This window comes from Melozone crissalis, unplaced genomic scaffold (assembly GCF_028551555.1).
Source record: "Melozone crissalis strain CALT ecotype California unplaced genomic scaffold, PUWL_Pcris_2 ptg000033l_1, whole genome shotgun sequence".
Classification (NCBI taxonomy): Eukaryota; Metazoa; Chordata; class Aves; order Passeriformes; family Passerellidae; genus Melozone; species Melozone crissalis.
Genome location: NW_026535811.1, coordinates 13,699,905 through 13,713,097, shown reverse-complemented (window position 1 = coordinate 13,713,097; position 13,193 = coordinate 13,699,905). Strand labels below are relative to the sequence as shown.

General features: G+C 40.5%; 1 protein-coding gene across 2 annotated transcripts in view; it reads left to right on the top strand.

Moving 5' to 3' along the window:
- The window catches only part of DGKI (diacylglycerol kinase iota), a 200,111-nt gene that overhangs the window by 63,050 nt on the left and 123,868 nt on the right, over positions 1-13,193 (top strand). For both annotated transcript variants that reach the window (XM_054281810.1, XM_054281813.1), the window contains exon 2: positions 12,846-12,954. In XM_054281810.1, coding sequence (XP_054137785.1) covers positions 12,846-12,954 — 109 coding nt within the window. The remainder of the gene's footprint in view (positions 1-12,845; positions 12,955-13,193) is intronic.

Sequence of the window (13,193 nt, the reverse complement as noted above, 5' to 3'; positions counted from 1 at the left end):
AGTGCTGTATCTGGAGACAGTGCCTGTTTAAGGCATGATGAGCAGTTCCCTCTAGCTGATTTTTAATCCAGATTTAATTCTGCCTGAAACCAGCATGATTTAATGACTATTTAGTTGTGTTCCAAAGTAAAATGACTCAGCATTCCTACACAAGTCACATCTTAGGGGACATGTAGTTAGTCCTGTGCAAGAGGCTTAAGACACTTGGATTCATGGCTTCCTTCTTGAAAAATCCCAAGAAAAGATGAGGTCAAAGTTGGATTGAATCTCATGATTGACCTGCCTTCTCAGTGCTGCAAGTTTTATTTCAGGGGAAAAGTGGGTGGAATGGTTGGACAGTTGATACTTTTTGCTCTGGTAATTTTGTGGTAAAGGATTTTAATGTCCCGTGCTGTCAGTTATCTTCACATCTTAATGCTCAATGATAAAAAAGAGCCTCAGATACTGGTCTCATTCTTTCATAACAAAACCAATGCATAAACAGGTAATATTTTCTTTCTATTCAAATCAGTATTTTGACCCCAGCGACTAAACAATACACCAATACAGGAGTTAAGAGTGTGGCATTACAAATCTCTGGTTTACACTCAAAATCTCTTTCAAATTAAAAAATGTCCAAGTAACATGGCATGTCCTGTCATAAGCTTTACGTCCAGATCTCATCCAGGTCAAGGTTGGCTTTCAGGTCATTCTCTCTGAGGATTTAGCCAACCCTGAAGGAGCACCAGCAATTTACTCTGTCCTTTTCTGAAGCTCTATAGGCACAAGAGAAGCAGCACCCAGTATTACTGTAGCCAAAAGGAAATTAGAAGAAAAATAAGTCTCCTTCCTCCCTGCTGTTTACTTCTTATATGCATTTGACAGTGCTTTGTATTGTGGAGGTTATTTTAGCTTGCTTGTATACAACTGATGAGTCAACAGGGAGGAAGCAGAACCACATATGTATAATTTAACAGAATTTAGATGAAAAAAGAAAAGGGCACATTATGAGAAAAATGAACATTTAAATTTAAATTGGTTCCAAAAGAAAAGAAACACAACCCAAACTCCAGCTATACCATTTGTTTAACTAGATCAGCAGAGCTAAAAACCTCCACTTTCATCTCAGCCATGGAGATCACTGCCCTAGTTGATGTACTGCCTGCACTTTTCTGCCTCAATGTCTCCCTGAAAGTTTCCCTATTCCAAGAGTGAGACCTAGGCTGACCCCTGTGACAGCTGTCCCTTGGGGTTGGGAGGGAATGCAATAATCTCTCTCCTGACTGAGAGTGCCTTGGCCTCTCCCTGCAGCACAATTCAGTGTCTGCTGCACGGTGAAGGGAGAAGGGCCTCACTGTGATTATGGTGAGATCTGTAACAATGCATGACACAGGCAATGTTGTTGTCTTAATCTGATGTGAAACCTGGTGTGATTTCTCCTCCAGGCAGAAATGTTAAGGTTTGCTACAGAAAGTCTGATTAAAAAAAAAAAAAAAGAAGTTATGTGTAACTGCGAAGTTGATTACCAAGAACAAGCTTCAATCATAAGTATTTTTGGTCAATAATTCATGTTCTATTCAGAGCTAAACAGCTGGATAAACACACCATGCAATGGGTGAGCACTGGCTCATGGACTTGGCACCAAGGGTTACTGTGAAGGGGTGACATCATGTGGGGACCTGTCACCAGTGGGGTTCCACAAGCTCTGTCCTAGGCCCTTCAGCATCTTCATAAATGACTTGGATGCAGCACTGGAAGGGATACTGAGCAAGTTTGCAGATGATACGAACTGAAAAGAGCTGTTGACTCCTTTGAAGGCAGGAAGGCCCTGCAGAGAGACCTCGATAAATCAAGGGACTGGGCAATCACCCAGAGGCCAAAACTCACTTCTCCCAGTTCGCTTCATGTGAGGTCCAACAAGGGAAAATGCTGGATTCTGCACTGGGACAGGGTAACCCTGGATGCATGGACAGACTGGGGGTCCTGTTCATGGCAAGCTGAACACAAGCCAGCAGTGCCCTGGCAGCCAGGAGGGACAGCCCTGTCCTGGGGGCACAGGGACAGCATGGCCAGCCAGGCAAGGGAGAGATTGTCCTGCTCTGCTCTGGGCTGGGGCAGCCTCACCTCCAGTGCTGGGGCAGTTTTGGGTGTCACAATATAAAAAAGGTGCCACAATATAAAAAAGATATGAAATTATTGGAGAGAGAGTCCAAAGGAGAGCGCAGAGATGGTGAGGGGCCCTGAGGGGAGGCCATGTGAGGTGCGGCTGAGGGCGCTTGGTCTGTTCAGCCTGGAGGAGACTGAGGGGAGGCCTCACTGCAGTCACAGCTCCCTCAGGAGGGACAGGCACTGATCTCTGCTCTGGGACAGTGACAGGAGCCAATGCAATGGCCTGAAGTTGCATCAGGAGAGATGTAGGTTGAATATTAATAAAAAGTTCTTCACCCAGAGGGTGGTTGGGCATTGAGGAGGCTCCTCAGAGCAGTGGTCACAGAACCTGACAGAGTCCATAAAGCATTTGGACAATGATCGTGGGCACATGAGGTCGTTGTCAGGGTGGCCTGTGCAGGGCCAGGAGCTGGACTTTGTCCTGATGAGTCCCTTCCAACTCAGCATATTCCGTGATTCTGTGAGTGGGAATTCATTTTTTATAAACACACTGGGTATTCTAAGTTTAACACCTCACATCAGGGCTTGAGTCAGATTCTTTTCCAGTTTTGGAAGTTATTTTTAAGCTGTAAAGTTTTTTGCTTTCTGTAGGCTGTTTCTTAAATGTTTTGCTTTCTGTGGACAAAACAATCTTGTCAGGAGATGAGACTTTTTCCTCATTTCTGTGTTGCCATACAGTTGTTGCTGATGAGGTGAGGGGAAGCTGGTAATTTATTGTATTTTCTACACACATTCTCCATTCCTGCTTTGTTGGTTTTTTTTTTTTTTTTTTGGATGAAATTTTATCCCTAAGCCTCTGTTCATTGATCCTAAAACTTGTTAAAAGTCATCAACCCCTTTTGATTAGAATCTGAGCTTTGGATGGGGTCCTGCAGGGACAGGTTTCTACACAGACTTGCTGTGGGGAACTGATGCTTTCTGTTTTCATCTGCCATTCACTTACTGCAGTAAATTCTCTTTCTCCACCTTCTACTGAGCTCTTTCAGTTTGCTTCAAACAGAGGGAATTGAAAGTGGTGACACACATCTGTTTCCTTGGGATAGGTGCATAAAAACAGCTCCAGAGGGAGAGTAAGAAAGTTGGGAATGGTGGAGAAGGTGCAGGTGCTTGGAGCATGGTGGTGCTTGTCTCACTTGGCAGCTGCCAAACCCTGAAGCATTAAGGGCCTCTTGTCCCAGGTGCTCAAAACAATATTTTAGGCACAGCAGAAGATGCCATCAAACCTCATTTGCAGTGAGGAATGAAAAGAAAAAGACACTTGTTGAATTTTTTTGCATCATTTTCTGAATCACATAGGATCCTGGGGAGGGGAAGTAGGGGAGAAAACCTTTGTCTTATCTCAGTTGCTGGACTTCCTTCCTTAGGGAGAAAATCGAAAATTTACTTGGTTAGTGAATGGTAGTGTTATATTTTTATCTGTCTTTCTCAAGTGTCACACTAATGAAAAGTAAATGTAGGCTTTTTTCTTTCCCTTCTCATTTTTTTTTCTTTTCTTTTCCCATGAAGTATGCAGGCAAAGCCTGAACTCCCTTCCCTGATCTGCTCTCTAGACTCTGTGTTTGCAGTGTCAAAGTCTTGCTCACTTTTAAGAAGAGAGGGTATTTCTCCATCCTGTGTGCTTGCAAAATCTTTTGTAATGAAAAAATGGTTGTTTTGGATTGTTTTAAAGCTTGCTTTTATTCTTGGTTTTTCCTTGAGTCTTAGGTATTCATATATCTGGAAGGAAGAAAATTAGATTCTTATATCAATACTTGGTAATAAATTTGTTCTGGCATCTCCTATAATATTTCTTTTTTTCGTAAATCCACTGTCTACAAACTGTGAAATTATTTTTCTTTTGTCTAGTGAGTATGAATCTCCATTAACTTGTCAATTTTTGTTTGCATACTCAGAAATGAAATACTTTCATTTTTAACTCCTATGAGGCCCTTGCATGCTAAATGAGAGCTTATACTGGGAAAAATGTGGAAATGGACAATTACAATTTTTGGTGTTTCCATTTTCAAGGAAGAGATACTACACAAGGAAAGAAAAGAACACTTAATGATTCATTGGCATGGAAATGTTCCAAAAAATCCATATTTGAAACAACTGACTGAAGCTTATGGTGCAAAACTGCAAAGCACACATTGGATTTGTAGAAAAGAAGAAAAACATAGTAGTTTATTATATAGTTTATGTGAGGCTATATAGTCCTTGACTCATAATGACATTTCAGCTTGTGTAAATAGCTTATGCCAACAAAGGATCCTGGTCTGATATAGAAATTGCCTTAAATTAAGTTATTTTAGAAAGCATGTGCTAGCATCTGAATGGCAAGAAAACATTTCTAAGGCTAATGCTTAAATGCTGCTCTAAATTCCTCCCTTCCTCCCTGTCTTGTTTTGTTTTCCTTCTCTTTATCTTCCAGATCAAATGAATATTGATTGATGCCACCAAGAAGTACCCTGAAAAACAGAGCTTGATTTTTTTTTTAATCTGGTTGGCAGAGTGATAACATAGAATATCTGCACTCTTTTCTTTTTTTTTTTTTTTATTTTGGAATATTATTTAAAAAAAAAATCACAATTATACCATAGTTATGTCTATCCAATTTGCTATCACCATGATTTGTCTATACTTGAACTGCAGATTGCAGGTCCTGCATATCCCATGATTTTTGTCTGGATGAAATGTATGAAAGTGATTCCCATTCAGATTTCTTTTGCTTTCTGAAGTAGTAAAAAAATGTATCCATCTTCTCTAATGCTGCTGTCCAGTCTGTGATGCAGCTGGAAATCATTTATGCTCACAGTTCCCTAGAGCATTTCTTGTTGTTTGCTTGGAAAGACAGTGATTAAATTTTATCATCTTGGTTACTCGATTGATTCCAGAATCTTTGAAATGTGAGCTTCTAACTCCCTCTGCACATCTCTGCCCTACATAAACTCGCTCAAAGGATTTTGATCCAAAGGTTTTAAGATTTCTGGATCAAAACTTTCAGCTGCCTTTTATTCTGTAGAAGCATCATAAAAAATCATTGGTTGTCAGTTCAACTTTAACTCTTTGGATGAAATGTGAAAATCCTAATAATATGAATTCAAGGAAGATTGTGCAGGGGCATGCATATTGGATGGAAATTACAAAAATAAAAAAGGATTTTGATGATGAAGAGAGTGGAGATCTAGCATGGCTTCTCAGAAGGAATAATAAAGAAGCTACAACCAGGCTAGATTTGAAATGGGTCTTTAACTTTGTGAATTCACACATATGATAAGTTTGCCTGAAATAGAGTTGACTGGATATTGTGACCTAAAAGGTCTTTTCCAGATCTGATATATTCACAGCTTTAAAAGCTAAAGGCTAGAAAAAATTTAAACCCTTTTCTGAAACAAATTGATTTTGACTGAAGCAAAAATAAATCAAAATAAATCAGTTCAAGAAAGCTCTTGTCTTTTTTATCCCCAGCTATCCTAGGCCCCTTTTTTAGTCTCTTTCTCAGTAAATTAGAGGGATAGAGAATACTCTTCATCTTTATTGCATCACCAACTCTATCACTTTTTACCCTTTCCTCCTCAGGAAACTTAATGCTGACATTTCTGTTACTACAAGGAGTCATCCAAGCCCTGTCACTTTTTGTGGCAAGAGGAAGCACCCTATTTGTACATATATTTTCAGAAATTTTAAACAAAATATTGGGAGAAATCCTCTTGGTCCTAAAATTTCGTTGCCTTGTACTGTAAGTCTCCTTCATGTTTTATCCTATTTGCTAAGAAGCCTATAGAATAAATTAGGAATAAAGGTAAAAAAACCCTGAAGTGAGCAGGTGAGAAGGAAGAAATGGGTGATAACCATTGCTCTGATAGGAGCTCAGAGAGAATTTTTCATGACTTTGACTTTTTCTTATAATTATCTTATCAATTATCCACATCTTGAATTTGAGCCATATTCAGTTTTCACATTGCAGATGAGGATTGTTACAATTTCCAGGGGAATGAGCTGGATCCAGGGCCTGGCCAATGAAGGCATGCAGGAACAAAGTCACCCTGATTTTAGTGCAATAGAGACTCTGAAGTGACTTATAGATCTGGGACAAGATATATTGGTCACCTTGATAGGAGCTGACACAAAACTGTGTGCTTTCTCTGGCTTCTGAGAAGATGAACTTCTGATGGAAGATAAGATTTAAGGGGCTGAATAATTTAGCACAGTTCAGGATTAAATTGAAACCATAAATTGCTTTCCAAAAGGTAAAATTTGGTGCTTAATATATGCCTACTGGTCAAGTGAAGCAGAGAAGAGGAAAAAAATATATAGTAGAGATCTTTGGGATTTGGACTTGCACTGTTTTGACACTAAATCAAGCTCCAAGTATAACTGCCGGGCAGTGATGATTTGCATGTCTACACTGAAGAAACTGCAAACATATTCATGTCACAACTTGTGAATGCCTCTTGTAACACACAACCTGTTTCATGAATCCATTTTATTCTTTTGGGATAGGAAAAGTAGCCTGCCATTCTTGTACCCAGAATCTGAGGGGCAAGAATACCAAAAGGCTTCCTTTTAAAGAAGATGCATAATACAGAAATGCCTGTGAACTGCAGTGTTGATGCAGAGAAGACATCATTGTGTCATAGAGGCGTTTCCTCTGTTACCCTGATCCAACTTTCTGCAGTTCTTTTCTGCTCCCTTTGCTTTGCCTCATAATTCCTTTTGTTGGAAGGCTTGTTGGCTCTGTTTGGTCTTGCACCTGCTCGGTACAAGCTGAATAAAGTGTTTATTGATGTGGTAGATCCAAATGTTCCTAGCAGAACTTACCAGAGAGTTGATGCACTGTGTTACAGCTCTGTGACTGCTGTTGGAGGCACTTGGGAAGATTGTGCTAGTGGGAATTTGTTTCACTTTCTTCAGGTCAGTCTCTAGTGGACCATGAGCTGCTCCAGCTATAGCAAGGCTGGGCTTGAGGCTGAGAGCAAAACTGCCTAGAGCTGCGGTGTTTCATGGATATGTGCCAGTTTCCATGCACCTTTTTTCAGACAGCTCTCTCTGGTGAGGGGTGGAGAGAGAGGTAGGAAAGGTTTGTTTGGTATATTGGTGATGTGGATGTTGACTGGCTGGGAAATTACCCAAATCTTGGCTTTTCCATACACTGGTTCCCTGGGCAGCAGGGAGTGGCAGATGCTTAGGAAAGCATTTCATGAGGATTTTTGGAAGATCTGTTTCTTTTAGTGCTAATTGAATGTTCACTGCTGAGGGTGCTTGAGAGTGTCCTAGGCTGAGCTGCTACTTGTGCAGACAAACCTGGGGAAAATGGGAAAGTTAATGTAGGAGGCTTAGGACAACAAAAGGGGCAATAACTAATCACTAAGGTTTGATTTTGCTAAGTATTCTGGTGGAATTCAAATAAGAAACTGCTGAGAGGGCTTTATAAATCCTCTGTTAAGTGAGCTCTGCTCCTAAAGGAGTGGGCACAGAGAAAATGATGGGGTGACCCAGCAGCAAGTTTTAATCAGAGAAACTGTAAAGCTTCTGCTAAGATGCAGAATTAGTAAATGCTCTGAATGTGATGTGCTGGAGGAGAGCCAGCACAGCTCTCTCCATACCAGGACCTGTGAATCTTGCAGAGGTTGCTGTGACAGAGGCATGAAGCCTGAGAACTAGGGTGGTCTGGCCAAGGGGAGCCCTTGTGGGCTTCCAGAAAGCTTTGATGGGGTAAAAGAAACAGCTTTTGGTACAGAACCAGGGGTAGAAGGCATGATGTCCTCATGTAAACAGCTGTTTAAGTGTATCAAGCAATAAGGTGGCGTTCAGGGTTTACCTAGGTGTTTACTGGTGAGGACCACTGGGGACCTGTGATGGGAGCAGTGCTGCTCACTGGAAGCTAAATGAAAGGGAGTAAAGATTGGTTTGCACAATTAGAGTGGGCATGGGCTGATTGCAGAAATTTTCAGAAGGATCTCATGATGCTGAATGACTCTGAGGCAGATTGCAGTCGAAATGTGAGATTGGTGAAGGCAACATAATGCATGTGCAGGATTAAAAATCTATCAAGTTTTGACCTCATATTATCAATTAAGACTCAAGAAAGAGATCTTTGGATAATTAAAGAGAACAATGCAGAAAGTGTGATGACTCCACCACTTGGGTGCTGCCAGATGTTGGATTTTTTTTCTAGTTCTGGCAATTGTACATCAAAGACTCCCATAACTGAGCTACAGATTGATAAAGATAGAACAGATTCAGGATCAGAAGTCCAAGTAGTCTAGGGTGCTTCCACTTGGGGTTGTGGTGATTTAAGGGGTATATCAACAGATTCATAAAATCACAGAAGGTGTAGAGAGGCAAGTGATTACTTGCTGTTACTTACAATAGGATACAGAAATTGAATTATCAGACAGGATTTTAAAAACAGACAGAAGGAAGTACTTTACATTGCCCATAATTAAATTGTGGAGCTTATTACATAGCCTGCTGTAGAGACCAAGACTATAAATGGATTCGGGGAAGGACCAACACATTCCTAGAGTAAAAAGCCATTACAGGCTATTAAGTGCAAAGGTCTGGAAGCAGCCTCCAGCTCAGGAAGTCCTTAAACTACTGATTACTGGAAACTGTGACTGGAGCATATCAGGGGAAGGATCACCCAATTTGTGCCAATGCTTCTCTAAACACCTGCTACTGGCTGCTGTCAGGAATGGGTTGGTGCACCAGACAGATTATTTAATTTGGCTGAAGTTGGCTCCTTTCACAGCAAATGCAAAAAATCTGGGAATCGATGTTGCAGTGAAATAACCACTGCCCAGTAGTCAGCTAAAAATGAAGAAAATACGTGCCCAGAAGGCAAGCTGGGAACAATGGGTTTCAGGATCCTGGTGCAGTCAGCAGAGATGCATGGGGAAAACTTAAATAATGCCACAGATTAGCCAGTACATTTTGTTTATAACATTTATAAGCACCAATTTCAGGAGTGAAAGCCACCTCCAAATAAACACAGGAACATATAATTTGTTCATACAGCATACAGGTGCTGTCTGGCCTTGTACAGGGCTTTTAGAGCTATAGTTGGCAAAGCTGAAGGTTGGCAGGTGTACAGTTTACCCACATTGAATATTCAAAGAAATTCAGGGCTATTGTAACTTCAACATGATTATACAAATGATTGTCCCTTTCTCTGTGAATATCTAGGTAAAAACATCTTTCCTGGCAGGTGTCCTAGCCATAGGATCTGTGGGAACCAGTTTCTCTGCATTTTTATATTCTTTCAACTTTGCAGCTGAGAGACTACCCAAATGGTAATGCTCATGTACAAAGGAGGATGATAACCCCAGCCTTAGAAAGGTAGTAACTCCAACACCAATGACAACTAAATTGACAGTCAAAGCTGTTAACCACATGCAATAGTGACTTACTTTTTCTAGTCCAAATAGATTTTTTCCTAGCACTTAAATAAGTTACACTTAAATAAGTAAGTTGTGTGCTATTGACTAATTGTGCTCTTTGAAGGTTCAGGTAAAATTGTTCAGCCTAAGGAACTCATTGGAGGAATATTTATATGCCTTCAGTGGAGGAAAATGCTCAATAAAGCCAAAGGCTGGGATATAAGCTCAAATCTCCCCTGATCAAATATGTATCCTTTGATCTAATAAGTAGGTTGAGTCTCGCTTGACTTTCCAGCAAAATGCAAATGTAATGCTTTTAAAAAATAAAAAAAGTCAGTGTACTTGAATGTCTGATTGCTTTTGGTTTTCAAGATAGTTAAAGAATTTCCTCAGTGGTATCAACTATGGAATTAGTATCAGATATTTTTGTTAGTTGTGTATTTAGTGACATAGGCATTTATGTGTACCCATGCCTGCTCTCAATGGTGGTGTATTAGCTAAGTCAATAATAAGATCTACTACAAATAACTGATTTCTGGATGTGAAAATGTAGTTATCCCAAGTACAGCTCATTATTTATTATGAAATATTTCCTAGCTGTTGGTTACTACATCAGCGACTGGTTTGCCCATTTTAGCAAAGTTGTGCTCTTCATAGTCTGAAGAATGCAATATATGAGGAGGCCACAGATTCACTTTTTCTGTCTGTCTCTTATCAGGGAACAGTGATTACTTCTATGGGAAAGGCTGACTGTCAAGCCTATGTTTTCATTCATGCACTCAGCCCAGTGGAGATGAAATTTCTGGGAAAGATAACTAAAAGCCAATTGTGTTACCTTGGCATTGGAAAAGTGCCAGGTGGTGTAATTTGTCAGAGTAATATGAGATATGTTCACCTGGATACTCAGCATCTGCTCTGCTATCAGATTCATGCTATCTTCCCTTTCCCCCCTTTTTCCTGTCTCTTGTCTGTCTACATTTATTAGAAGGCCATGTGCTTGCTCTTTAGCTTGCCCTCCTTTTTTCATGGAAAGGCTTCTGCAGTGCATACAGTGTGCTTTGACACTTTGTCTCTCTTCGGTCTGAGAGAAAATTCTGAAAAAAACCTGCAAAAGTAGACATTTTTTATCTTGTTCCTGGGCTTAAGGGTCACTTCTAGCTGGCTCATGCAAGTGTGCAATCCCTGAGATAATTTTAAGGCTTTTATGTTAAAACATATCAGGAGAAAAAAAAAAGGTGTTATTGTCATGCCTGTGTTTTGTGTATGTATACTTTCCAGACAAACACTAAACCCAGCTTGGCATGCAGAGGAAGGGCAGGCTGTTGGCACAAAACTATGCCAGGTCTCCTCCAAAAAGGCTCATCAGCCTCAGCTTCCTCTTAAAGAAATGTGGGCCAAGTCTCAGGTTCTCCTGTGGGAGGCTCGCACATCTCTAATTCTGACTTGAAATAGTATCTGAGGCTCGGTGCTGAGATGTCTGCAAGCACTCATTACACATATTTACCTTCCTCTGTTGTGAGGACAGGCCTAAGTAGGTTTGCTTTACCCCTGTCAGTGATGCAGAGTGGAAAAACTGATACTGCCCTGTTTCCACCCAAATAAACCAAGATGTTATGAACCACCAATAGACACAAGAATGTTCTCCTGTGTTTAGGGAGCCTGAATAACTACATTGATACTGAAAACAGCATGGAAAGAAACTGCCAAATATTGGGAAGTTTTCTTGAAAAATATATTTGAAAAATATTTCTTTAGTTTCTGGTAGCTTATTTCTCTAAGGCTTTAATCCAGTTATTGAGATGTGTAGCTTATGTTGTGCTTATGTATTTGCCATAAAATCTTTCTTGCTAAATTGTTCCCTCCTGATATATTGCCAGATGGTAAAAGTATTTTTCTTGGGCTTCTTCCCCTTTTTTATCAAATGCAAAATATTTTGAAAAAAACCCCCTTTAATGTCAAAGTCTTGCCCACGTTAAGTAGAAAGAGGATATTGGATAATCAGAGACTGATCTTAATGTTGAGTTGTTCATGCTGCTCACAAGAGAAGGGGTTTAAGAGATTCTGCTTTGGTTTCCTTGATTTTTCCAGCCATGCACTGTGAGCAGCGAGCCCTCCAAGCTCCTTTACTGCAGATATATATTGCACTGTATATTTTCAGGACAATGAAAAGATTTATTTAGCATATGGCTGACCTGGATTGTCTCCACTGGCTCAATTGACCTTTATTGCCTTGGGACAGTGGTAAGATTAGGAGGTGCTATAAATAGCTGCAGCACTGTGGGAGCGGTATCACAAAAATGCACTTTACACAAAAGCCTGTCATTTCACTTTGTGGGGGATGTGTGTGTTTGGCTTACAAAGGAAGATATCTCTCTGAGGTGATATTTGTCCTCTTCTGAATCACTGCAGCTGAAGCTGTGAGATTATTTTGGCCACTACCATCAGGTTCTAATTCATACAATGCAGTAGTGTTGGGGAGCAGTAGGAAATAGACTGTTCAGGTGCAGCTGAGCTTTGTATTGGCAGCATTCTATGCTTCCACCTGATGAAGGCTCACTGGTGGAGGCAGCTCTGTCAGGGCTGGGTGTCTGAAGGGAGACAGGCAGGGGGGATGTCCCTTCAGCAGCGTGGAGCGATCTTCAGGAGTGTTTCTGGCCACCACTTATGACTTCTGAGGAAGGTTACATCTATGCCTCAAGAGCTGTAAAAATCATTTTGGACCAGAAAGATAGAACTGAAATAGAAATATAAGTGGGAAGAAGTTGTAATTCTTTGAGGGGTTGTGATATGATCCAAGAAGGTAGCAGTTTATGGCTTCCCTTTCTGGTGGTGTCCCCATGTCTTGTTTTCCATAGTTGGATGCTGAATGGATGACTTTTTCCAGCCTATAAGCTAAGTAAAAGCAAAAAGGGTTTGATTCTTTGTATAAGCTCATATTTTGTGTCTCTTATGAATGGTATTTGGAATTATGCATAAATTGATTTGACAGATTTAGTTGGTGTGTAAGGAATAGGTGAAATGCATAAGGACTCCACTAACACTGGCAAACATAACCACAGATAGTCCACTGGATTTGATATTTGAGCTTAGTGCCAGCTGAGTAACTGATCTCCATTAAACAGTAATTTCCAGTGATCAGGTTGCTTTATTCTTTTCCTAAACTGCTTTAGCAGGAGATGGCATTCAAGCACCATTTCACTGAAGCTGAAATGAAATGCGTTGCTGCCTCTTCTGATTTCTGGAGGAGGCTGGGGAGGATGTTGGGTAGTTATGTTGGATAGATATATTTGTTATAGATACACTCAATTTATTTGTCTTTTTCTTTTCAATTTTCAGGAAAGCAATCTCCAGGTCAGGCCTCCAGCACTTGGCTCCTGTGCATACCCTCAACATTCCAGTCACCAATGGACCTGTGAAGGAACCAAGAGCAGCCTTAGAGTGGACTGTAGGTGTTTGGTTTTTTGGCAGTTAATTTGAGCAGTATCTGTAGTTGTTGCTCTCTCCATCCTTAAATCAAAATAAGACATCCTGTTGCTATCAGAATTAGTGCTAGTTATTAGGAATATGCTTTTATTATGAGTTGAAGCATGAGGCAGAGACAGGAAAACTTGTGGGGACTTGAGCAAAAAAGGACAGATTTTCCAGCTTGGAAGGGTTTTGTGCCTCTGTTTGATGGGCCAAAAT